We start from the raw sequence: 27740 nt of genomic DNA, 5'->3' as shown, positions 1-27740 counted from the left end.
ACCCCGTGACGGGGCAAGTGTACAAACTCTGCAAAGGTTCACAAAAAATTATGTCAAAAATAGACTAAGTAAAATACTGTCAAAACAAAAATACGACTTTATTGCTGATACCATACAGATTATCCAAGGAATGAAAGAAAAAAATTCTACTTTATTTAAAACATTTTTTTAAAAAAGTTTAAAAAGTTCTCGCCAACTATCCCCGGTCTCCCCTAATCTTTGACTTTTGAGAGTGCCGTTTCTCGCCTGATTTTTGCTGAAAACCATTGTTAGTTGATGTGCACGTTGTGAGCTCTACTGGCAACCACTGATTCAAGCAGGGTAATTTTCTCCCAGATCTGGCATTTTAAATCGTGGGTTTCAATATTTAAATCTTGAAAAAAAAAGTTTCTTTTTTTTTGGAGGGGGGAGGGGGCAGTTATATTTTTTAATAACTTTATGAAATTATTTTTATGCAAGAAAGTGGGCTACCGGCATTGACAAAGATATGAAATACATGCATGCATACTTCACCATTGAGTGGCCTCTAAGTATGAAGCAAAATGATTTGGGGAAATTTTGGGCCTGAAAACTTTTCGGCATTCCTGACTCCTATGCTCTGCCCATTACGCTCTGCCTGTTGCTGAGACGACTCTCAACTGTTTGTCACTGCTAGCAAATGATGAGTCTGTCATTCCATGATGACGTCATTTTTCGACTTGTCTACCTACCAAACATCCAGCCTATAGTATCAAAGTGCTTCATCTGAGCTGCAATTACATGGTAAAAAAGAAAAATCCCATCATGAAGGTCTATCCAGTGGCGGATTTACATTGTCGCAATTTTGAGGAGCCCCTACGACCTAGGGGCCCCAAAGAGAATCGAAAAAGGCACATAAACAATATCTTTTATAGTTATGTGCATCTTTTAAGAGCTCTCAAAAATGTTTTGTAACTATCCCTCAAAACCATTAAATCTGCTACTGGGCCTATAATTCGCACTTTGGCCTAGTAAATTTAGATTTTTTTGCACCACAAATTTATAATTAAGACATATTTTCAGAATTAGTTCCTCATAGCACGTAGGGTGAATCCTATAAAGTCCGCTAAGATCCCATGTGAGCTTCCATCCAAAATGGCAGATCAAAGATGGCCACCTAGTATTTTTTGTTTTCCTTATAACTCGGTCAAAAATGTAGATTTTTCAGTTCTAAAAAAACCTGTATGCTCTAAAAGTAATACTGTTTTAATATATAATCTAAAATAACTAATAAAAAAGTTCAAGCAATTGTTTTTACATCAAAAGCTAAAATTTCTATTTTTTACGTATTATGCGGCAGAACAAATAAGCTACTAAAGTAAAGAATTTTTTATGGTATTCTTTTTAAAATATGAACTGCAAAATGATTGATATTTACTGAATACTCAAGTAGCTTTTATTCCATTTCTGAAAGAAATCTTGCTATTTCTAGCTTTGGAATGAGAAAATAATAAGAAAAAAAAAGTGACCTTATAATGAATTTTCAAAAACATTGCAGACTATCATTTATTTAGTACTTTAAAAACTGACATACAATATCTTTTTGAAAAGCATGTAAAATAGACAAATAGAAGATAGTAATATCAGTAAAAATCTAGAAAAAAAAAGCATCACCATTCAATATCATCATCCTCATCTTCAAAACCGCACAGAAATTGAATTTTTACATTTCTCACCAAAACAATACATGGAAAACTTGGAACATCAAAGGTCAGCGTTTTCATTGGCATCTAGATCACAGTCTCACATAATTACTGTTACTTGTAGTCACAAAACATTAAATGCAGAATTCCTTTGGAAGATTCGGGAAATGACAAAAACGTTGTGAACCTTCCACCTTCTTTCATAACACGTCCCCATTTATTTGGATCCATGGTTTTCTTAAGCCACTGTTGTACTTTTGGATAAACACAAAATGGATGCTGTGAAGCAACTGCACTTGTGGCTGGAAGAGTAGCGGAGCTTTAAATTTTGAAGAAGGAGTTTTGATTACTTAATTACTATACCGGTTGAATCGTAAGATGTCGTAGAGAATTAAGTTACGCCCACCAAAAAGATGTTTCAGCAACGCTTCAACAATCTGGGTGACATTTTCTAGATGGATCAAGCTGAAAACTACTGAGCTGTGAGATCAGAGAAAGCAGTTTGAGGTTTTCCTTTAGCAACTTGAAAGCTCAAAATTCACCCTTTCTGAATACAGTTGACAAAGGGGTCGGAGTCACATCCTGTGGCTGAGTGGAGCAAAAGAATAGGATAATTCAAGGGACCCAAGGCTTCTTGTACTTTCAATATATTGTAACATTTTTCTTTGTATTAATTTAGTTTGAGGGTAAAAAATAGTGATGTTCCAGACATACCTCTTTCACTTAGAATCAAGAGCAGATCTGTATCAGTACCTATTACTGCTACTGGTCTGGAGCTGTTCTGGCATGTTTTTATTGCAATTGAGCAAATTAATACATTGGGTTTCCTATCCACTTGTACAACAGTCATTCCTCCAAATCGGTAGTATTCCATCATAATTTTAATTAATCTTGATTTGTTCTCAGAATTCCGCAAAAAGTTAGTCTATATAGTCGTTCCCACTACATTTTATTCAAAAAGCAGTAGCCACAGTCATTTTCGACATCCCCCTTTTTTCTTTCTTCCTAATGTTAGTTGGTAATGCAACAGCGTATACATTAAAAACCACTGGTTCACATAAAAAGAAGTTTTTTCTGAAGAAACCTGAAGTATTTGAGGCATATGTCTTTTTATTATAGGCCTGACTCGTCCCATGCCAATGTGTGCATAAGAAATCCCTCATCTTTAATGAACAAAGAGATTGGTGGTGGGTGGCTTAACAAAAGGCTCTACTGATTCAATGATAGCTGCCATGCTTATGTTTTTATCCTTTCTCAGAGAAACATAACCAAAAAGCGAGGGTAGTTGAGGCCCTCAGGGGCTAATTCATTATTTGAGATACCTCGTAAAGTATCGTTTGATTTGAAAACAGCAGCATCCTGGTCAAAAGCTGTGAAAGACTGAATAGAACGCTCATTTCTTAATAATAATCCTTTTTTTTCTGAAGTTTAACTTCCCAAAAGAACTTCCTAAAGTTGAAGGTAGTGATCTTTCACCGACATTTTTTCCATTGTCACATAATTAAATGGAAACATAATTTAAAAAGAAATCACTCTTGAGTAACTATTTGCTACCTAAAATGCATAAAAGATACCGTTTTGAGGTAACAATGATCTTTTTTTTTATTAAAAAAAGGTTTTGAACGATTTTTGACGAATTTCTAAGGTTACTGAGTGTTTTTTTAATTTCTTTTAATTTGTTCAATATTACAAAAGGAAATTGGAAGCCAATTTAAGATTTATGGTAGTTTCAAAGCGCTAAACAGATCAGCATTAAATCTTCACACTGAAAATTTTGCATTTAAGACAAAAAACACAATTTGCAGATGTTTATAGCTTTTTCTGGAGAAATGTCAGTAAAACACAAGCACCAATTCAAACACACATAGCATTTTTTTTAAACCGAAAAATAACAGCTATTGACTAATATATGAGGGAAAATATTTTTTAAAAAGTACCCCCAAAAATGTAAACAACTATTTATCTTAGTAGATTATGTGTTTTGCTGCATGTTACATAGAACACAGAAATTTCAGTTTTTGGTTTCAAAACAAATGTTAGAAATTTTTTATTGGTTATTTTAAGTTATGTATCGAAACAATATTACTTTTAGAGCCTACAGTTTTTTTCAGAACTGAAAAACTTTTGACAGAATTATAAGGAAAACAAAAATTACTAGGCGGCCATCTTTGATCCGCCATTTTGGATTGAAGCTCACATGGGAACTTTTCAGGATTCATTCTACACATGTTCAGGAACTAATCCTGAAAAATTCAGCTAATTATAAATTTGTGTTGCATCGACCCTATGTTTGGCCTAAATTTACTGGGCTACTTGTTCAAACAATTTTACTGTTTTATATGAGGCAGTGAGAAGCAAAGGGATGTAAGTGGACATTTTCAAGTTTTGAGTAAAACGGGTATAAATATAACTTTCTAGGTAGGCTTTCATTGATTTTTTTTTTTCAAAGTCATGCTGTATAGCTGCACCTACCAGGGCTACTAGTACTATCTCTTGCCCCAAGACAGAGTATTGGTTCACCTACCATTTGTACTGGTTATCTCCAAATTTTTAATTTTGCCACTTGCATCCCTTTGCTTCTCACTGCCTCATATGGTCTCTGTCATCTTAGAGGCACCAAAAACTCTAATTGCAAGTTTACCCATGGAAGACTGCCAGAAAAAAAAATCTCAATGTTCTGCTAGACATCTCTGTTTATAAGGCAAAATCAGGCATACAGAGGGCAATGCTCAGCAAATGCATACGCTATGATGAATTTCTAATCACTTCACAATCACACCCTCATTTGAATTTGGTGAAAATTTCTGCTTAATTACATGAATGCTTTGCTGCATTTTTTACAGACATAAGTATATACTATTAATTAGCATCAACAGCAGTGAACTGCTACAAAACGCTGAGTATACAAGTCTTCATTTATTAAAACTTAAAATAAATAAATAAATAAAAAACCTAAGAAGAATTTTTATAACTGTAATAAATAATAGTAATAAATAAATAAATGTACAAAATTGAAACTTAATATCAACTAAATATAGTTCTCCTTAATGGAAGGTCCAAATTAAATGTAGCAAAATTAGAAATAATTCAATTATAAATACATCATATCTAAATGCAAAATTTTTTGTCGCACATTGATCTAAAATAGAGCTAAACATGAAATAATGAAGGAAAACCTCAGGCATAAGTCTGCATATTTTGTCTAAATTTGTTTAAACCTAAAGTTTATACCAAAACATTTCTGAAAATTGATTTCAAGATATATCATCTTTGCCAACATAAAAATTCTAATACTTTAAAACAGAAACATTGCTTAGAACAATAGCACAAAATTGGTAATGTTTTCAACTGATATTACAAATATTTTCCGATTCATAAAAACAGCTTACTGATGTGGTAAAGGTTTCTTTTTCTTTTTTTTTTTGCGAGGAGGGGGGAGGGCGATCTTCAAAACCGGAACATATGAAATTTTTAATCCCAAATCATTATTAAGTAATGTAATAATTACATATTGCATAGCAAAAACGCTTACCTTTTAGCATACTACACCGCCTTTCATCGTGCATTCCTATATCAAGACCATCTTTTTTGCTAAAATTATCACCTAAAAAGAAAAAATAAATAAAAATACTTTGGAAAAATACGTAACGTAGAAAAACATGTTTAAGATAACTTTTAAAAGAATTTACAATTCAATGTTTTCTATTCCGTTAAAATGCTCACCGCTTGTTGGTAAAATTCGCTATCAGTTTGTTTCTTCAGCAGATTTTCTATATCAAGAAATTTTAACATTAATCTCTACATCACCCTTGAGAGTCCCTTGTCCCTTCACAAAAATACAAATTGCATGTCGTCGGGTCCGAACCTAAAGTGAATGAATAGCTTTTGATATTGAAATTACATTTATTTAACTTCTTGAGTACTACATGTGCGTGCAAAAGAATCGCTAAAACCGCTACAAATATGAATGTCCTCATATTATGTTTCCCCTAAAAACAAAATTCAGACAAAAATCAAGTTTTAAAACCTTTATTAGATTTTTGGAAATTTATGACAGTTTAGTGAATTAAAGAAAAACATTTTTTAAAGAATTTGGAAAATAGTGCAGCAAAAATCGTGACATTGAACGCAACATTTTACTACAGGACACACAAAAAAATTAATCAAATTAAACAAATACCTTCACTCCCACTCCTTCCCAAAAAATATATGATCCTCTCCAAACGTAAATCCACTACGAAATTTAAACTTTAGCCCTGAAACCCTGAAATAATAATTCAGCGTGTTTCATTTTTAAATTGATGGCATGCGTACTATGCAAAAATGAGAATATGATCAGTTTCATAGAAAAAAATTGTTAAGGAATGTAGTACAAAAAATCATACAAAGGTTTAAAAAAACTGTTAAAGGTATTAGCTTCATGGGAAAGAAAATAAGTACCGTAAACCGGGGCTACTTGAACCCATGAGAAAAAAAGTGTTAAAAATCCGTCCTGGTCCTTTAAAACTAAGTGTATAGACTTTAAAAACCTTCTCCATGACAGGTAGCAGTACCAGGCAGAGGTTGGAGCATGACATGAAACAAAGTTTCTGCGTTTCCCGCCTTTTTCTGATTGAGGTTATGATTGCAAATTATCTAAACAGTAGTTTTTAGTGTTTGCAAACTTTCACATGTAAGTTCATGGAAACATCTGATATCATCATCAAGATAAAGATAGTTTTATGTTTGCATTCTATTTCTTAATAAAATAACAGTGTTTTAAAGTTATAGCTAAGTAATTAACACAGTAACTAATAAGTTTGTAAAAGTGCACTGGTTGCCTTAAAATGGGGCTACTTGAACCCAGCGTTCAAGCAGCCCCAGACCACATTTCATCACTAAATTATGTTAAGTAAGGTTTGTAATCTTTTGAAATAAAGAGGTTAGCTACTATTTATACCCGATAGCTTGCAGATCTGGGGGAAAAAAGGGCCCGAAAGTAAAAGAGAACCCATTGAAGTAGGAAATATGCAGATTATTAAGAGGAAAAATTTCAATTGTGTCCGGAATCAATTAATTCCGGAGAAATGTCTTAGACAGTGGCGTCAGCCAATTTTGACCTAAGTATATCAACTCGAAAAAAGAAACCGATACCTGCTCTTCCTCCCTACAAAATCCTTCGAAACCCCATTTCCCTCAACAGTCTCCCCCCCCCCCTCCACGTGAAATGATTATATTATCGTAATTTTTTATGAGAGAGAATGGTTCACTCAGGCATTTAAAATATATTTGTATAAATTGTAACATATTCCTCAGAAAAACTACCTTTTTATATGAATTTATTTATATTTTTCTTTATTTCTTTGATGAATCGTTCAACCAATCCATATATCTGAGTCTTAAAACAGATTTAGCCCAAAATATTCAGTAACATTTTCTTTCTCTTCCACTTTCCTTTCACAAATTTATAGTTGCAAGAAAAATAAAGAAAAAGAAAATTTGTTCAAACAATTATGAAACAAATAGTACAGCAAAAATTGAGGTCGGACCCAAACATCAAAAAAAAAAAAAAAAAAAATGTTATACCAGTTGTAAATTGTTTATTACCCACCCAATAAGAACAGGTAAAAAGTCTCACCCCATTGAGCTTCGGGTTTCGGACGGAGGGCAGCTAAAAATGGCTATTATGGGTATATTTTCGAAATTTTTAGAGTGCATTTCAAGTTTAAATATTATGTCATACGAAATTTAAAAGCATTAAATTAAAGGTGTTTACCCCCCAAGAGGCATGACTAGAGATGTATACAATCGGAAAAAAACCGAAAATGTTCGGTAAAACACGGGGAAAAAAAACTTTTTTTTCCGAAGGGGTTAATTTCCACTCCAGAAAAATTGAAAAAATAATATTTTCTACTTTTCAGACAGTTTTAATTGAAATTTTCAGCAAAAAGTGATTAGAATTTTCTCACACTTAAATTCTGATGCAATTTCCTCCCCCCCCCCGTATGTTAAAACACTGTCCAACTTTGATAATGTAAGTTGGTATATAATATAATTTGTATACAGATGAATTAATACTTTTTGCAAAAAAAATTAAACCAATATCCTTAGTGAAGAATTTATTTTCCTTCTTCATAAAACAAACAAGCGTAAATTTAATCACAGAACTATGTTTCTGCTGAATGTGCGAACCAAAGCGTGTGTCTCGGCCAAAGGTACACGGTGCTGCGGACACAAAAAAAAAAAAAAAAAAAAAATCAGGCAAGCAATTTTCCATGTAACTTTATTAAAAATAAATAAATTAACAAAACACAAAAAATAATAATATGAGAAGACCTTTAGCAATCAATAAATTAATTGGCTTAAAACTGGCCGCCTTTTGAAGAGATACAGAGGCGCAACTGCTCGTTGAAATTTTCATTCAAGGGCCCCGCCGGAAGATATGACGACATTGCACACGGGATTCGTGAAAAATTACTTCCAGTGTTTGAAATTTCAATCTATTTATACCCTTCAAATGTAGTTTTTGACAATTTAAAACTTTATTTTAATGATAAAAAATGAATAAATTCTGTTTATACATTTATTTTTTGTAAAAGGCTAACTTAAAAGTTTAAAATCTTATCCCACTGTTTTCAAATTTGCCTTTGCAGTTTTTAGACAGTGTTGCAAAAACATCTCAAACCTTGGAACCAAGGGATTTTTTATAGTATGTTGCAATGTCAGTAATGAAAAACGCTGTGCAGTGACCAACTGAGTCACTTCAAAATAATGCAAAAATTTCTGGATATATTGCTTTGCATTACCTACAGTAATGCTGAGGTGAAGAGTGGAGTTCCAGGAAAGATGTCATAGGCATGAACAGCATGTGTTTAAAACGAGACACAATTGAAGCAAGGTTGAGAATCAAATTTAATGGCAAAAAAATAGCAAACAAAGATTTAAGTAAGGCTTTAAACTTATAGTGGCAGGTATCTATTAAAGCCAGTCGCTCTAGGCGTCAAATTTTGCAGAATTATATTCAATCGTTCAAAATGTACTAATTCTTATTTTTTCTGTTTTGATCACTGTAGTATATGCTTTTTAATATTAATGTCGTATAAAATCTAATAAATCTATGCTTTAAAAATATTCAAAAGTAACTATCAAAGAAAATAGCTTAATTTGTTGCATCTAACAAAATATATGTATATTAATATCCCTAGTGAAATGTCCCTGTTATTAGAACTTTCAATCATTTATTCTTTTTGAAGAACATAAATTAATTATGTTAATGTATCACAGTTTTTTACACCTTGACTCATTTTTTGACTTAAAATATGCATTACAAGTTCGATTGCCAATTTCTTCTTCAAAAATAATATTTATATAGTACAATTATTTCTCCATATTCAAAATACACTGTTAAAAAAAACTGAAAATTCAGGTGGTTTTCTGACTGATTTTAACAGAATATTTTCGTAATGCTTCAAAACGTAGTTTTTCCTTATAATAACAGAAACATCACGAAAAGAAGTAACGAAAACAGAATTTTTCCATCTCTAGGGTTGCCGCTGTGCTGTACTTCGCTCTGATTAGCCTTCAAGTCATGATAAACATCACTTTTGATAGTGCTTATAATTCGCACTGTTACATTTTGCTAATTAAAAGCATATTTAGAATAACAACTCCGTTGCTGTAGACAAAATAGATAGCTTGCTATTTCATGTCTGGAGAGTAATAGTACTCGTATGTCAAAATTGTTTATACGCTTTTGAGCTTTGTAGGTTTGGAAAAATGTCGGCGCCATTTTGACTGGCAGATGTGTTTTGATCGTCTTGGTAATTTGATATGGGTTTTACTGAGTCAGTATTAGAATATCCTTGTGGTTTTAATATTTTGCTCACTACTTAGAACAATTCTATTCGTTAGTCATATTGTGTGTTCTAGAGCGGTGAGAATAGTTTTAGGATCTCGTGTTATCCATTTCAAATAAAGGCTATTTATTGGATTACTTGTATCCAGATGCAATGGAGATACTTAAATTTAGCACCGCTGGTCACATGTAAGTATTGTTGAATATCTTTGTACATGTTAATATACAAATGTATTTTTCTTGTTAATATGCATTTGATAGAATTCCGATGTTAGCTTATTTAGAATTTATAGAACTATTATAAAGTTATTTTTTATTGCTCTAACGCATTGCATTCTTGAAAGTAGTCATCAACGCTAAATGCCGTATCTACCGGAGAGGTGTGCGAGCAAGATAGGAAAAATCACTTAGTTTTTTTTTTTTTTGGGGGGGGGGGGGGGGGTTCGCTTCACAGTTTGGAACACTGAAAGTCACTATTTTAAATCTCTAAATAAAGGTGTATTAATGATCTTTGAAAAGACAATGAAAGTTTTGGCAACAATAAGTACTTAATTCAATTTGTTAGGTTCTTATCCAACAACTTATTTGAGATTATTGCAAGTTTCTTGTAAAAACAGTTCAGGTAAAACGAACTGATTGATATTGATATGCTTAAGTATGATGATTATGTACTAAAAATCTATGTTGCGATTCCAATGAGTGAAAAATTGGGATATCGTTGGGGGGGGGGGGAGGCATGCAGCATCTGAATCAAAAATTCTTCACGTGCATGTCAATGATTCTGTTTTTAAATACAATAGATATGCGGTACTCTCTATCAGGTATATTATTAAATGATAACGTCAACCTGCTTTTAATAGTATTTTATTTGACATATTCTGCAAATAAAAATATCATATTTTTCATGTATGTTTTTCCATGCCATCCCAGACACTGTACGAGGAAGGGAATATCGAACAGTATCAGCAGGGATAATTGGTGTCATATTCAAATCCATCAATTTTTTCTGCTAGTACTATTTGATTAATTTGATTCATCTGAAGTTGATATAAAAAGTTTTGGTCACGGATGCTCGGAGTAGAAATTATGTTAGGTAAGTTCTCTGTCCAGTTGTTAATTTAAAAAATCTTTGAGTAACAAATGCAAATAAAAAAAAGTATTAATTTTATAAAGTTAACTATATCTGTATTATATATCATTTTAAAGAACTAAATTTTTGATGAAATGAAAAGTCAATACTTGACATAACTTTTTAAATATTTTTTTGAAAATAAAATCTTTTTACTTAAATACGGGAAAGTGAGAAATGGAAAAAATATCACAATGAAAAAATAAGGAACGTAAATTCTGCTAAAACACAGAAAGATCGTAAATGAACGGAAAAATAAGAAATGGAATTTTCGTTTAGTCACGGGAAATTTATAAACGGAAAACTACAACTACAGAGAAATAAGAAATGGAACTTCTGTTAAATCACGGAAAGTCATTGAACGCACACGTAATATTTACGGCAACTTTGCTGCCGGTACTTTCTCCGTTATTTTCAGGAAATTTTTAAACAGTGTATGTAATGTAACAATGGTGTTACACATGTATATATTATCACATGCAAGCTGTGAGTAATTACTGCAGAATATTTTTCAGAAGATTACTAAGTAGTTTTACACCTGTATACTACGTGTATCATGTTTTATATTGAATGGATCTGTAAGCCGAAATTTTAATTAGCATTGATATTAACAACACTATATTTCAATTCAAATCATACTCTGATTTCATCAATGAGAAAAATAAAATAATCACTGGTACTGTTTTTTATTGGGTAGGGTAAAGATTTTTAACTTACACAAAGAGATAGATGTGTGTTTGGCTACCAAAAATTTGAAGAGGCTACCAAAGCTCTACCTTACGGTGATGGCAAACAATGGTAGAAAAGCTGAAGTAAATTAATTAAGAAGAAGTAGGGAAACTTCAGTCAATTAGGACTTTTTGGGGGGGGAGGCTGCACAGGGATTTAGTTTTAGATATCACTCCAGCGTCCTAAGTTAAATAACTCCAGTCAAAACTAAATTTCTTACTGACCTAACTTGGATCATTTTAGAATGAGCCTTCTGACATTACTATTTCAGTGTGCGACATTTTGTACTTCGGAAGTAAAATTTTTTCATGAACTTCACTGCAATCGTTGATTTTAGAATGCAAATTACAGGGTCCCCCCCCCAACGATAGTGCACCCCTCAAGTGTTACGGAGTACTATTCCAGAATAAAAGTCCTCAGAAAAGAAATATCTCTTGAAAAAACTGCCTTAAAAATTCCAATGACGCAATCTGCGCCGTGGAAACCCCCGCCTGTTTAAAGAGGATTAGTTCGTCCCCCTCCCCTTCCCCCAAACCCGACGCTCAAAATGTTGGGGCTTATTAACCCTTCTTGCTGGTAGGGTAAGAAGTAATTTGCAACAGGTTTAAACTTTTTTTTTTGAATGTTTGGGTTTGCCCATTTTTTGGCCTAATTTTATTGTACTAAAATGCTTTTGATGAAATTTTTAGATTGCTCTCTAAGGCCTTAAAAAAAAAAAAAAAAAAAAAAAAAAAAAAAAAAAAAAAAAAATCCTGCAGACTGATACGAGTCGGAGGGCATTCCAAAATTATTTCAACCAAAATGTGCAATGTCACAGTTGCTGTAACCCCCTTCTCACCCCTTTTGTCACAAACTGTCACAATTTCACAAACCTTCAACCCCTCTCCCCCTCAGAGAGTGACGTCATTTATGGATGAACTTCTGTTCGGAACTTAGAATTTAGGAGTCTGACGTAACAAGGTACTAACAAGGTAGGAGACTCTAAAATTTTTTTATTTGTTTATATGTTTATTTATTTTCATTTCTTCTTTTCCATCACCAATACACACACACACATAGGGGAAAGGGGGGCCCAAGTGAACATTTTTTCCATTTCTTATTTTTTCAAAAAAAATTATTCATTTTTCGGAGAAAATGTGTCCCTATGATTGAGTAGTCTTTTCTTTGTGCCCTGCAAGTTTTTCATATTAAAATATATATATATATTTCTTTACTTTATGGATTTTTTAAAAAATGTCTTCAATTGTTCACACACCCACACCCACACACACACACACACACACACATATATATATATATATATATATATATATATATATATATATATATAGTTACAAATTCTGTAAATAGTAATTATTGTAGTAACTTAACCTGTAAATAGTTTCCCGTAATGAATATACAGCCCCTATACATTCGGTTGAAGTATATGGACCCCCCTATTTTTCATTGATTCGTGAATGAATAAAAAGAAGAAATAAAATAACGGTCTACTATTTTCGAGAAGCATTTGGAATCTTGTGGGATATTTGAGAGCTCTCTTTTCGATGTTTATAAAAAGCGTCCCGCATGATAAAAAGTTAGTTTCGATTGAGAATTTGTACTGAGAGTGTATTAGCTCTGTTTATTGCGAGGCATTTCGCTGTGTTGTTTTTCGTATTTGGAAGTAAATACGTGTGTAAGCGTTGAGTTTACAGTGTTGTGTGATATTTGCTTAATTGCTGATGATTAATTTAGCAGTTGTTGACGATCTTTCCTGTACATAGTGTAAATAAACTTCCTGTGTTTTTAATCAAGAACTGTGTCGTCCTTTCAAGAAAGCTGGAAGACGCACCAGATCCGTTACAATTGGCGCCCAAAGTGGGGCTTCTTCTGGACTTTCTTGGAGTAAGTGTGACTTTGGACATTTTTTCATAAAGACTATAGACTTTGTTTTTATGGTGATTACTCGCGCAATGGATGATCAATTAAAACAACTTCTTGACGCAATTAATGCTGTGAAAAGTGACTTGACTGAAAGTATGGCGGCTAATCAAGAACAATTAAAAAATGATATGGCGGCTAATCAAGAACAATTAAAAAATGATATGGCGGCTAATCAAGACCAATTAAAAAGTGATCTGACTGCAAGTATGTTGGCAAATCAAGACCAATTAAAAAGTGATTTAACGGTGCTGAAAAAGGACTTAACGTCTAACCAAGAAGAAATTAAAAACGACCTTATTTCGGTAAAGACTGTGATGGAAAATAAATTTAATGACATAGAGCATCGAGTTGAGATGCTATTGAAGAAAAATTTGATACCGTTGAAAACCGATTCAATGCTGTAGAAAATAAATTTGAAGAAGAAGATAGAAAATTTCTTCTACTTAAAGAAGAGATCTTTAAAGATATGGAAAGGAAATTGACGGCCTCTGGAAGCGGTGCTGGTGATTTTCTACCTTCAGCTGCACGACCGTCAATTAAGCTCGCCACATTTGACGGCAAATCCTCGTGGCAAGTGTACAAGACCCAGTTCCTGATAGTTTCCGAAGCAAATGGATGGGACTCTGTTACCAAGGCCTGTCATCTTGCAGCATCCCTGAGAGGTGACGCAGCGGACATTCTCCAGATCCTTCCGGACAGCCAGCGCCTGGATTTCGCCGCCCTCACATCTGCGTTGGAGCTTCGCTTCGGTGAGAAGTGCCAGAAAGATTTCAGTCGACTCCAGTTGAAGTCCCATTTCCAGAAAACCGGGGAAACCCTGCAAGAGCTTGCGGCGGACATCGAGAGACTGTCTCATCTTGCTTTTTGCGACTGCCCTGCGGATGTTCGAGACAACCTGGCACTCAACTACTTCATCGACGGAGTTCGGAATCCTGAAATCCGGATGGCAGATGTAAACGACCTGAAATCTGCATTGGTGTATGCGATGAGATACGAGGCCGCCCAAGAAGCAACCCGTGTGGATCGCCATCTAATCCGGACTCAGGAAGCTGATGAGTCCGATTCCAGGTCGTCCCACCTCGCTGAACTTGAGAGACAACTCGGTGACTTGGCAAGACATCTGAGCAGCATAACAGCCCAAAAGAAACAAGAGCAAAAGTGCTGGAAATGCGGTAGTGAAGGACACCTGCGAAGGAGTTATCCAGCTCGTCAAGCTACGGGAGGGAAGGAAATCACCACCACCAGAGCTCTGCAGATTTCCTCTTCTAGTAGTGGCAGTGATGGACTTTTCATTTACGCACATGTAAATGGGAATCCTTGCAAACTGATTGTCGACACTGGAGCCAATGTGACAGTCGTTAGGACAGATGTGGCTCGTGAATTTGGATTGAAACTGTTGTGGACATCGCCACGCGTAAGTCTCCAGACTGTGACAGGTGACAAAATCGAGATTGAAGGCAAAGTGGACTTGGAAATAGTGTTTGGGAATGCCACCTACCATCATACGGCATTCGTCGCGGATATCACGGACCCCTTCATTCTCGGGTTGGACTTTTTAAAGAAATATGACTTCACCCTGGATTTCAAGACTAATGAACTGCACTCGATGAGAGAAGACATAGCCATATTCAACGCAGAAAATGATGTAAAATCAGCTCATCAAATAATAGCCCAAACAGGTTTATCGATTCCCTCAAGGTCAGAATCATTAATACCTGGCTGCATTGAAGAAAGCAATAGTGTTCGATTTGGACTCATTGAATACCCCAACTTAAGCAATAACCCAAAAGGAGTGCTGGTAGCATCTACGCTTGTGGACCTTTCTAAGGATGTAATTTCTGTGAGAGTTGCCAACGTGAGTGAAAGGCCAAGGAATATACGGAAAGGCGAAGTGTTAGCAACTTGTACTCCCGTAAACTGCATCATTAGAAGAATCAATTCCCCCGAGACTGTGTCTTCTGAGTCCTTGACATCGAAGTTAATTGGGAGTGCGCCGTTATCGAAAGATCAAAGAACTGCTGCGGAACAATTGGTGGACGACTTCAAGCATCTGTTTTCATCTACATCGGAGGAAGTGGGCCGGACGAATTTAACGCAGCATAGGATCTACACTGGAGAACACCCCCCTATTAAACAGCATCCAAGACGACTACCGTTCGCCAAGAAGGAAGAGGTTGAGACCCTCCTGAAAGAGATGCAGGAGAATGATGTCATCGAACCCTCGTCCAGTCCTTGGGTCTCTATCATCGTCTTGGTCCGAAAGAAAGATGGCTCAACCAGATTTTGTGACGATTACCGGCGGCTGAATGAAATCACCAAGAAAGACAGTTACCCTCTTCCACGGATAGACGACACCTTGGACACTCTTTCCGGACACAAGTGGTTTTCGACCCTGGACCTGAAGAGCGGCTAATGGCAGGTAGAGATACACCCTGATGACCGAGAGAAGACAGCGTTTACAACTGGACAAGGCTTATAGCAGTTTAAAGTGATGCCCTTCGGCCTCTGCAATGCACCAGCTACGTTCGAGCGTCTTATGGAGACAGTGTTAAGAGGACTTTCCTACGAATCCTGTCTGGTCTACTTAGACGATATCATCATCGTGGGACGCAGTTTCGAAGAACATCTGGCAAATCTTAGGAAGGTGCTGCAAAAGCTTAAGGAAGCCAATCTGAAGTTAAGCCCGTCCAAATGTAATTTGTTCCGCCGGGAAGTGAACTACCTTGGTCACATCATCTCTTCTGAAGGTGTACAAACCGATCCAGAAAAGGTATCTGCGGTCAAGAGTTGGAGTCGTCCCGAAAACATCCATCAGTTGCGAAGTTTCCTGGGGCACTGCACGTACTACAGGAAGTTTGTGAAGGATTTTTCCAACATTGCAGGACCTTTGCATAAGCTGACGTGGAGCAAGCAAAAGTTTGAATGGTCCAAAGAATGCGAAGATGCATTCCTACGACTGAAGGAGGCTTTAACATCAACGCCTATCCTTAACCTGAAAAATCCTTCATCCTGGACACTGATGCGAGCAACGAGGGCATCGGAGCTGTTTTATCCCAAGAAATTGACGGCAATGAACATGTCATCGCTTACTGAAGCAAATGCTTATCAAAGTCGGAGGGAAATTACTGCGACACCAGAAAGGAGTTACTGGCCATAGTGAAAGCTGTAGAACACTTCCATCATTACCTCTACGGCCGAAAGTTTCTGCTTCGGACAGATCATGCCTCGTTAACTTGGCTTTTGTACTTCAAAAATCCGGAAGGCCAGATAGCCAGGTGGATACAGCGACTCCAGGAATATGACATGGAGATCAAACACCGAAAAGGGTTATCTCACGGTAATGCTGACGCTTTATCAAGGAGACCCTGTCCTGAGAACTGCCACTATTGTTTTCGAATCGAGAAACAGTATGGAACGACTAGCCCTACTACCGCCTATCAGGTGACAGTGACTCCAACATCATCAGAACCTGATCCATGGAGTGATGACCAAGTTCGAAAAGATCAACTTGAAGACCCCGACATAAAACCAATTATGGAGTTCATGGAAAGTAACAGTCGACGCCCTAGCTGGCAGGACGTTTCCACCTTCAGTCCTGCAACAAAAAGATACTGGGCTTTATGGAACTCACTCCATTTACGGAACGGCGTACTGTACCGAAAATGGGAATCTGATGACGGCAAAACATCTAGGTGGCAGTTACTACTTCTCCGATCAAGGATTTCAGATGTTCTGAAAGAAATACATAGTAGTGCGACTGGAGGACATTTTGGTGTCTTGAAAACCCTCAATAAATTTCGGGAGCGCTTCTTCTGGAGCAAGGCGAAGCATGACGTGGAGAAGTGGTGCCATTCTTGTGACGCCTGTGCTGCTCGTAAAGGACCGAAGAAAAGAAGCAGAGGGAAGCTACATCTGTACAACGTTGGAGCTCCCTTCGAACGAATTGGGATCGACATCCTGGGTCCTCTACCAAGAACTGCTGATGGCAACAAATACATTCTTGTTTCCATCGACTATTTCACCAAATGGCCCGAAGCGTATCCCATTCCAGATCAAGAGGCTACCACCGTAGCAGAGACTCTAGTCCAACATTGGATCTCGAGATATGGAACACCCTTGCAGATTCATTCCGATCAAGGGAGGAATTTCATCTCTGCTGTGTTTAAGGGCCTATGTCAAATTCTCGGAATTGAGAAAACTAGGACAACACCACTACACCCACAATCGGACGGCATGGTGGAGAAATTTAACCGCACAATCCTGAATAATCTCTCGCTTATGGTATCCAGAAATCAACAGGATTGGGACAAAAAGCTACCTTTGTTCCTGCTGGCCTACCACAGTGCTGTCCACGAGACTACCGGATATGCCCCATCTCAGATGCTCTTCGGACGAGAGCTTCGGCTACCTTGTGATCTCGTCTTCGGTCGTCCTCCGGATGCGCCTTCATCGCCTGAGGAGTACATCCAGGGTTCTTATTACGAGCTCTTCGGCTTCGACTTCGGGAAGCTAGAAATCTCACCTTTCTCATTCCGAACGAAGTCGTTAGGCGTATTACGAACTGCAAGTGAGAAGCATACTCACAGTGGGAAAGACTTACCGTTCGGGAAAAAAACATGACGTCGTTTTGTAGGCGTGGTTTAAGATGAACCAATAAGAGATCGCAGCGTGAAAATTTGAAATGGTGTTGTTTCTATGCGTTCTTGTTTCATGTGGATTTTGTGAATTTTAATAGTGACTTTGTTTTTTGTTTTTTTTCACCATATGTTAAACATTTTTTATAACTAATGAAATTTCAAAAATAATTAGAGATGCAAAATTTCCGGAAATTTTGCGGCGGTGGGAGGAAAAACAAATTTTTTAATTAAAATGGAGAAATTGATTTTTTTAAATTTAAAATGTATCAATTGATATATTTTATCAGAAAGCGTTTAAAATTTTCAATATTTGAAGGTGTATGCATTCCATGGAATTTTTTTCTTTCAAACAGATATAAACATAAACTTTTGCTATTAAATTAAATTCGCTACTAGCTTTCTTTGTTCTAACTATCAGAGATTATCCAAATTAGACAAATTACAGGGTGTAGCAAAAAAAAAAATAAAAATAAAAATGAAAATGCTTCTGACATACTTCTCGCTGATTCTAATGTAAAATGAGCCCCGGAATTCAAATATGGCCACCGTTTTCTCCCTACGCGTCCCTTTTTTAAAAGAAATAGTGCTCCCCCCTCCCATTTTTTCCGTTTCGACAGTTTAATAGCCATTATATTTATTTGGAGGGAATGGAAGCATAAAATTAGCCATTGATACTCTTCTGAAGGTCTAGAGAGGTGCAAGGTTCCAAAGTATGAACATTTAGACTAAGTCAAGAGACTCACAGTGGTATTTCCCATAAAATATTTCAAAAACCATCAAAACCCATATTTTTTGTCTAGGGGGTTTGTTTTACAATTTTTCACTTATTTTGCGACCTAAAACTAGAGTGTAGAGCTTAATCTTGTGAGCTCCATGTCCGAAAAAATTTTTACAAAGCCAAAAAATTAAACAAAAAGGAAAAAAAAAAGGGGAAGCATCGCATTTTTTTCAGATCGCATCACAGATCTTCAGCAAATAACCTTCCTGTATTATTCAACTTGCATTCCCAGATATAAGTATGATTAAAAATGAACTTAGGATATATGCTTATAAAGTAGCATTAATGTATGGGGATTTACTTAGTAAAATATCTATCATGATTTAATTTACTTCATGTGAAAGTTACGGCTTTGTTTCGCAATTCAATGAAAAAGACTTTAAATTCATTTCATTATAAATTTAGCGTACAATAGTTTTAAAAAAATGTCGAAACCACATTGATATCTACACTAAAATGTAATATCTTTTGCAGTATTCTGTTTCTGCTTGATGGAATAGCTAGTAATTTTGATGAATTTTCCCTCAACTCTTGCATACACTTTTTTTTTTTTTTTGAAAAATCAAGATTGCTTGCTGATTTTTTTTTTTTTTTTTTTTTTTGCTAGGGCTTAATGTTTTCAAATTATTGTCCTTTTGACTGGCAGATAGCTAGTCACGGTGATTTAATGTCATTGCGAAAATCAACCATCGGTCCGTCGTGTTGCTGAACGTAATAGCAAATTTCGGGACCCCATTCATTAATTTAACCTTTTTTTTGCAGGCGATAAATCTTTTCGTAGCTTATAAATTCTTTTATTCGTTTTATTTATTTAATTTTTTGACACGATATTTTTTTTTCGCATCTTTTTGTTTATTTATTTTTTTCTGCCAACATTATTTCAAACATTTTGTTGATGTACACAGTTTAAAGAGTTTAAATGAAATCATTCGTGAGTATTTCTCATGTAAATAGACTTCTATTATTTTTGTCTTTTGCAAACGTTATTTTCTTATTTGTTTTTCGATGGTTGTTGTCCTTATTATAATGAAAGTTATTTTATTTACTTTAGAAATGTTATGCGTTATTAATTACTTTTATTTTATAGACAAAAACATTTATGTGTATTTTTATTATGCTTCGAAAGGTTTTTTTATTTTATTTTTATTTTTGTATTCCTATCCTACTTCAAATTTGATTACGAAAAATACAATTTGACTGTCTCTAAATCAAGACTAATTCAAGTTATTTATTTATTCCTTTGTTTTCCATTCGGTAAGGAGAGAAGCATCCTTCTAGTTGAAGTAGTTTTCTTAAAACAAAATCAATTTTTCAAAAAGAAAAAAGAAAGGAAAAAAAGGAAAGAAACGAAAATAAGACGGGTTTTGGTCGATATCATGTTTGTGCTCTCTGTTAGGCGTTATATAATTCAAGCACATTTGTTTTTAATATCGTATGAAGAAGAAAATCACAGAACCGAATTGCACCAACATCTTTCCTCATCTAGTTAAAAATCATTAGGTTAAAAAAGAAATTTAGTGCAAAATTTATAATTATTTTCAAAGATTACCTATTTGTGGACAAATCGCATTAAAAAAACAAATTCTCAATTCAGAAGAAAATATTTTATGATCTGATTGTTGATAAAAAGAAAAAGAAAAAAAAACTGTAACAACATAATATAAAAAAATTAAAAAAAAAATTGCTCGAGTTTTTAAAAACATGCTGACGGTGGGATTCGAACCGACGATCTCGCTAGTGCAATGAGCGTGCGTGTACAACCGCGCCCCACGGGAGTACAAGTCTGTCGCCCAAATACAGTCTAAACCCTTTGAATCCTACGCTGCTCCAGCTATCCAGACTGTGTACACATTAAATGAGCTGCTTAAAATTACTAAATCATTCAATTTGCACGTCAATTGATATTAAGTAAATGTAGAAAGTTATTTCCATTTTTATTGTTATGCTTTTATGTCTTCTTGAAGCTTAAAACTAAGAGCATATATATTCGAATAACGTTGTTGATTTTTGGCTACAGGAATCAGTTGTTTTAGTTCAAGGGTTTTAAATGTTTTAAATCTTTTTCTTTCTTTCTTTTTTTATCTTTAAGTTACTTTTACGGAGAAGTAGGGTAACATAAAAAGCAAAACTGTATGTAGTTCGACCTGGGGAATCCATTGGTTTAGTTACGTTAATAATGTTAGTTCTATAAACTATTTTCAGAGCGCTGTGTTTCATTTTATTTATGTGTATAAAAAAGTTACTTTTTTAAAGGGTTCAACACGTTAGACTCTCCAGTTTGATGCAAAACATTTTTAATTAATTACAATGGCAAAATACAAAAATCGTGCTAACACTAACATGTCCGCCATATTGAAAAAGTTCCATCTCACTGTATCTCACCACCTCTGAAGCGGATGAGTAAAAAACCCGAAAACGGGTTCTTTTTTCCAGATTCCGTACACCTCGTAATTAGCCAACAGTGCACGCGTCGGGAAATCGCCTGCTTTTCCCGATCTCACTCCCTTCCGAAGAGCTGGTAATAAGCCGATCTCCAGGCCCGGTTAGAAGGCGTTCATAATTTCGCACGAGAGCGAATCAACATCGCGGCGGACAAGATGAAGACCCGATACGACACAAGGTCTACAGGACATGAATTCAACGAAGGCGACAAGGTTTGGTTATGGCATATCCCATCCGACGGAAAGGTCTTTCACCCAAATTGCAGTCGCATTGGGATGGACCCTACTAAGTCCTTAACCGACTGGATGACGTCGTAGTGAGGATCCAAAAACCACCTAATGCAAAACCTAGGGTTGTACATTATGATCGGTTAGCCCCATACTATGGCCATATTTCATGAGTATTACGTAAACAACCATGGTTGATAACATAAAAGTTGTAGATAATTTTTTTGCTTTTAATGTTTAGTAATATTTCTTGTTATTATTGTGTTTCCTATGCATTATTTGTTATTATTTAATGTGTGTATTTGTGAACTTGTGATAGAAGTTTTGCACTCTTTCTGTGGATTGTACTGCCCGGGACGTGCAGTCCTTAGGAAGGGGGCAATGTTACAAATTCTGTAAATAGTAATTATTGTAGTAACTTAACCTGTAAATAGTTTCCCTTAATGAATATACAGCCTCTATACATTCGGTTGAAATATATGGTCCCCCTATTTTTATTGATAAGATTCGTGAATGAATAAAAAGAAGAAATAAAATAACGGTCTACTATTTTCGAGAAGCATTTGGAATCTTGTGGAATATTTGAGAGCTCTCATTTCGATGTTTATAAAAAGCGTCCCGCATGATAAAAAGTTAGTTTCGATTGAGAATTTGTACTGAGAGTGTATTAGCTCTGTTTATTGCGAGGAATTTCGCTGTGTTGTTTTTCGTATTTGGAAGTAATTACGTGTGTAAGCGTTGAGTTTACGGTGTTGTGTGATATTTGCTTAATTGCTGATGATTAATTTAGCAGTTGTTGACGATCTTTCCTGTACATAGTGTAAATAAACTTCCTGTGTTTTTAATCAAGAACTGTGTCGTCCTTTCAAGTTGGAAGTCGCACCGGATCCGTTACAATATATATATATATATATATATATATATATATATATATATATATATATATATATATATATATATATATATATATATATGTGTGTGTGTGTGTGTGTGTGTGTGTGATACATATAGGGGGGTACACTTGCGCCTTGCTGTCACTTGTAAACAAGCCTGGGGCACATATGAACACGATTGAAAAATGCAGTACAAGCATCAAATTTCAACGAAAAACTCTTTAATAATACGTAGGAGAGGGTGGCTCAAAGCGGGTAGGTTTTCGAAGAACGCGCGAAAATTGCAGCTTTTGGATTTTTATCGCAACAATTTCGGTTTCATTTCCTAACAGCGTTCTTGAACTTCAAAGCAAAAAGTGATTTTTGTATTTTTTCAAACCCAATATTTATTTATTATCAATGTTTACAACCATTTGAAAAACGCGCTTTGCCCTACCAGGGAGCCCAAAGCGGGTAAGCTTAACTAATAGTTGTTTGGTACATTTGCCAATCAAATATGACGTTATAAATGATTAAAATAGTTGACTAGCTAAATGCAATTATATAAAAAATACATAAAACAGCTGTAGTTATCCAATAGGGAAGTTTTCGATTTTTCAATTTTATTTTTATATGATAGAGTAACTTGTATGAACATCATAGGTGAAAAAATTTTTGCGATACGATAAGTAGTTTTTTTTAAATTAATTTTTAAAGTTAAAGCGCTTGTGACGTCAAATGGCATAGGAAGTGACGTCATGCGCTCTACCGATAGGGGAGAAGCCGAAGGTCACGCATTCGACTTCGAAGACGAAACGTAAAAGGCTTATCTCGTCGCATTTAACTCCTCGCGTTTCTGGAACATTAAACCTCTCATCCTCTCGGAAATATTCGAATATCATCATTGATGTTACATGAGGAAGATTATTTAGATTGTGCTTTAACGAATCCGGTCTCCATAATGTGTTCAAAGGATTATTGAATTTCTAAAAAATAAAAATGTCAGCGAGCTCAAAATTTCCCTAGCGAAAACAAGGGATCTTCGGCGGAAGGCTGCCCATTCGCGCCCTGTGACGTAGGCTCGTGACGTTTCAGAAGAGCGCACTTTTGCGCGTGGATGTTTAAAAATTCATTAAAAATCAACCACGGTGTTTTAAAATTCGGCGATGGTGAATTTTTTAGTTTTGAGGGTCAATTAACAATATCCAATAGTCAAAATATGAACATTTAATAGGTTGCAACTTCCCTATTTAAAGTCAGCACATTTGTTTAAAAAACATAAAGAAATTAGTGATTAAATCAATTGACTAATTAATTGCCTTCGTAAAAAATAACTTTTTAAAGTTATACTTATCCTATTGAAATAGAAAATCGAAGTCAGCACACAAATTATAAATACAGTGGAACCTCCCTTAAGGGACACCTCCGAATAAGGGACACCTCTATTTAAGAGACATTTTTTCTGGTCCCAGTCCCTTTGAATTGGGACCTCCATGTATTTGCCTCTGAATAAGGGACACTCTATTTAAGGGACAGTCACAGACAAAAAAAATTACAAAAAATTATGTACAAATACATCAGAAAGAGTGAGTTTACTGGAATTCAAGTTTTACTTTTCCTTTAAAAATTTAATTTGAGGAGAGTTTAACATTACACATGTTAAAGAAACAAGTATGCATTGTAAAAGTCTTGCTGAAAGTTACATGCACAATTTGCCCATTTAAGTAGGTTCAGGGCCAAAGAACTGGGCACAAACTGACTAGCTTATGTGAACACTAATTGTAATTCACAATGTCTTGCATTGTAAATTATGTGACATGAAGCAAATTCATGCAATGAATAACTTCAAAATAATTGCTTTATTCTGCAAAATTTTGCACTTACCAAATTTTTGTCTCAATTATGATTAATACAATAATAAAAAATTAAAAAATTTATTAAGTGTGAATTTTATTTAGTTGTGTATGAAAAATGTATAGTATTTAATCTTAACCTTTAATAGTCTAACTTGATAAAAAAAATTATATCGAGTTAAAACACATTGCATGCATAAACTAAAATACCTCCGAAGAAGGGACACCTCTATTTAAGGGACGAAATGTCTGGTCCCGTTAGTGTCCCTTATTGAGAGGTTCTACTGTAGATATATAGTTAAATCCTATACCCGCTTTGCCCAAAGGCGCGTTTTTTATTTCAATAATTATAACCTTAAATTTAAAAAAGAAACAAACGAATGACTATCGTAGTTTGTAGGTGGATGGTGTTAGAATAACGTAATATTATTGACAATCAAAAAAATGAGATGGTGTTCAACTAATCACAAGTTTCAAAACTTCATTTATCTTTCAGAAATGTATCCCTTCTTTTATTTTAAGCTTGGTCGCACTATGCTGCTTCGTTGGGACTGATAAAAACTCGGGGGTGTTCATGTAAACACGACATACGTATGCATCACCGCTTACACACCATGGGGGGGGGGGGGCATAGGAAGGCCTACCCGCTTTGAACCACACTCCCCTACATACCAATTACATTGAAGGGTTTGTAAACTATACTGCGTCAGTATAAATTGTACATGTTGTGTTCACAAGTACTCCGTCATCTACCTTAGAACTAAGTTTCAAAAATAAAGAATTATTAATTTAATTAAAAAATTTTAACATTGTCACAAATTTACTTGAATGTTCGTAGAATAGTTTGCAGTAATTAAGTTCAGCTTATCAGTTAGTTCAAACTATGAGACACACTTGAAGAAGAGTCATAAAATTACATACAACACCTGCTAAAACAAAGAAGTTGTTACCACAAAAACAAGAACTGGTTCATTGATCTAAAAGTTTGGCCAAGAAGTAGCACTGGTACTGCCATTGCTTGAGATTTTTTCAAGATTTATTGCTTGACGTTATCCTAGTAAAACATACCATGTTCACATGTCCCCCCCCTCTTTTCCCCTAGATGTATATACAAACTTCTCGGACTCACAGGCTATCAAACCAAAGTGATGCGTTATTAACAGGTCCTGGCAAAATTTTGGGGCCCCTCTCACAAGAAATAGTTTCCAAAGTAGTTACAAAGAATATAGATAAAAGGAGAAGAAGTTCCACTTCGAGACCAGTTTGTAAGCTCCGCAGAGAAAAAAAATACTAACGAAAACATGGTTTTGGACTAAAGTCGACATTTAGGAACAAATTCGTCGCCAACGGTGAACTGGCTTGGCGGAGGGTTTCCATTTCATCGCGGGAGTCGGGGAGACACGACCCCTTTGGAGATTCTAAAGCCTTTTGTATCTGAAGATTTGAAGAGTTCCAGATGTTCAATCGTTCCTCTCTTTTAACTAATGTACTCATTTGCTACTGTTGTAAAACCGCAACTGATACCGCGATTTTTCTCTTTGAGTGGGCCTGGAAGAAGTGTCATCGCGCCGTTCGACCCCGACCGTTGTGTTGATGGGGGAAATTTGTTTCTTCACTCTTTTTGGGGCAACTTTAAGCGTTGTGTTGATTACGTAGTTCCGAACTGATGCATCTACTAATCAGAATAAATTCGCCCAAACTTTCCCCTTTTACTGATCATTGAGGGAAGAAACATTATTATTTATTTCCACTTTCGCTGATTTATATCATTGAGGTTGTAAAAACAAAATAACCTTTTTGGTCTGCTACGGGAGTAGTTGTAGGGGAGTATTCTTCTTTTTTTTTTTATTCAAAGAAATTGTTTAAACGAAGAAATAAATTTAAAAGTAGTTAATATTTTGTTTGCCTAATTTTACCCCTTTGACAGGAACACCAAGTGTCCCAGCATCTACTTTTGTGGAAAATCTCCATAAAAACCCTCGAGTATACCTGTGCGCAAGAGGGCGCTTTTCGATATGCAAATTTCCCACCTGTTGGTTCAATTTAGTTAGATGTCTTTCTGTTCATGTATCGTGGATTCGTGGCATTCGATAGCTTGATTTTTGTTGATGTTGGTCGTCTCGTGGCAGTTCGAATAGCAAGGGCAGTTTGGAAGCCCTTTCGTATGTAGAATCCAAATAAAGTTAATTTAGTTTTTAGATAGTTGCCTTAACATTTTCTTTATGGTGCATCGGCCGCAAGGTACGCATAACCATTTGATAGTTAGAATTCGTCGAGTAGTGATATGTTATATTGACATCGTTGTTGTTTCGTACCATTGGATATAGTAACTGAAGAAATTTGGGTGAGTTATTTGTTTTCAATTTGTATGTCAATTAGTATGGATGCTGAAAAGATAAAAAATAAGCGTAAAGCGCTTAAATGCAGTGCCACTAAGTTCGTTAAAAGTTTAGACGTCACTTTAGTAAATGAAACTAATGTTCGTAATTTAGAAGTATTATATAATCAATTAATTGATAAAATTGACTGTCTTAAAGTGGCTGATAATGAGCTTCTTAATGTAATCGAAGCAAAAGATATCGAAAAAGAGGTGCAACAATGTGAAGACTTCATGGAAAATTTAATTTTCTATAAATGTCAAATTACTCAAAGAATAGCAGCTCTAACACCTCCGGCTGTACCTTCTACTATTAATCCCGCTAATTTATCAAATTCAACATTGGAACTTAGTAGTCTAGTACATCAAGAAACTAGATCGTCGATTAAATTGCCAAAGCTAACTGTTAATAAATTCTACGGTGACCACAGGTATTGGCTAGAATTCATTAGTCAGTTTGAAAATGCAATAGATAAAAATAGCGGCTTATCTAAAATTGAGAAGCTTATTTACCTTAAGAATTTAGTAGGTGGTGCTGCAGCTAAAGCAATTTCCGGATTCGCATTAACAGAAAGTAATTATGATGCAGCCTTGGAACTTTTAAAATCTAGATTCGGACAAAAGAATTTGCTCATTAATGCGCATTTAGGATCGCTTTTGAACATGACTCCCATAAAAAATACAAGTGATACGAACAGTTTGAGAAAATTATACGATAAAGCTGAAACTGAAATCAGGAATTTAGAAAGCTTGGGAATAAATTCAGAATCGTACGGTAATCTCTTAACACCGATAATTTTGAAAGTATTGCCCTCTGAATTAACTCTTGAATTTAGTAGAAAGAATAAAAGTGATAATTGGGATTTAAAAGCTCTTCTCGAGTTCTTAGGTGAAGAAATACAAAGTCGCGAAAGAGCTCAATCTTTTCATTCTCCCATAAAAGAAAAACAAAATTCGACCCATCCGCTCCAAGAACGCAATCGAGGCGCTTCAGGGTCAAAATCTTTTACCAGAGATACTTTTCGAAAACAGAAAAGTTACAATTCTTCAGCGGCTGAACTCTTAGTCAATCATACAGTTGCTAGTTCAAAATGTGTGTTTTGTGGTTCGAACTTGCATGATTCAGTTTCGTGTGACTCGGTAAGCATAGAAATGAAACGGGATTATTTGAAAAGAAATAGACTTTGCTTTTTTTGCTTTTCGAATAGACACTCAATTTCTTATTGTCCAAAGCTTAAGAAAGAAAAAGGTTGTTCGTTTTGTGGTTTAAAATCGCAC

The 27740-nt window shown here is 35.2% G+C and overlaps 1 protein-coding gene across 1 annotated transcript in view; it reads right to left on the bottom strand.

The window, feature by feature from the left end:
* Nucleotides 1-27740, bottom strand: part of LOC129218821 (glutamate receptor-interacting protein 2-like) — a 186614-nt gene that overhangs the window by 69930 nt on the left and 88944 nt on the right. The window contains exon 2 of the mRNA XM_054853143.1: nt 5194-5265. Coding sequence (XP_054709118.1) covers nt 5194-5265 — 72 coding nt within the window. The remainder of the gene's footprint in view (nt 1-5193; nt 5266-27740) is intronic.

Source organism: Uloborus diversus, chromosome 3 (assembly GCF_026930045.1).
Source record: "Uloborus diversus isolate 005 chromosome 3, Udiv.v.3.1, whole genome shotgun sequence".
NCBI classification, from domain to species: domain Eukaryota; kingdom Metazoa; phylum Arthropoda; class Arachnida; order Araneae; family Uloboridae; genus Uloborus; species Uloborus diversus.
This window is presented reverse-complemented; position numbering and strand designations above follow the sequence as displayed.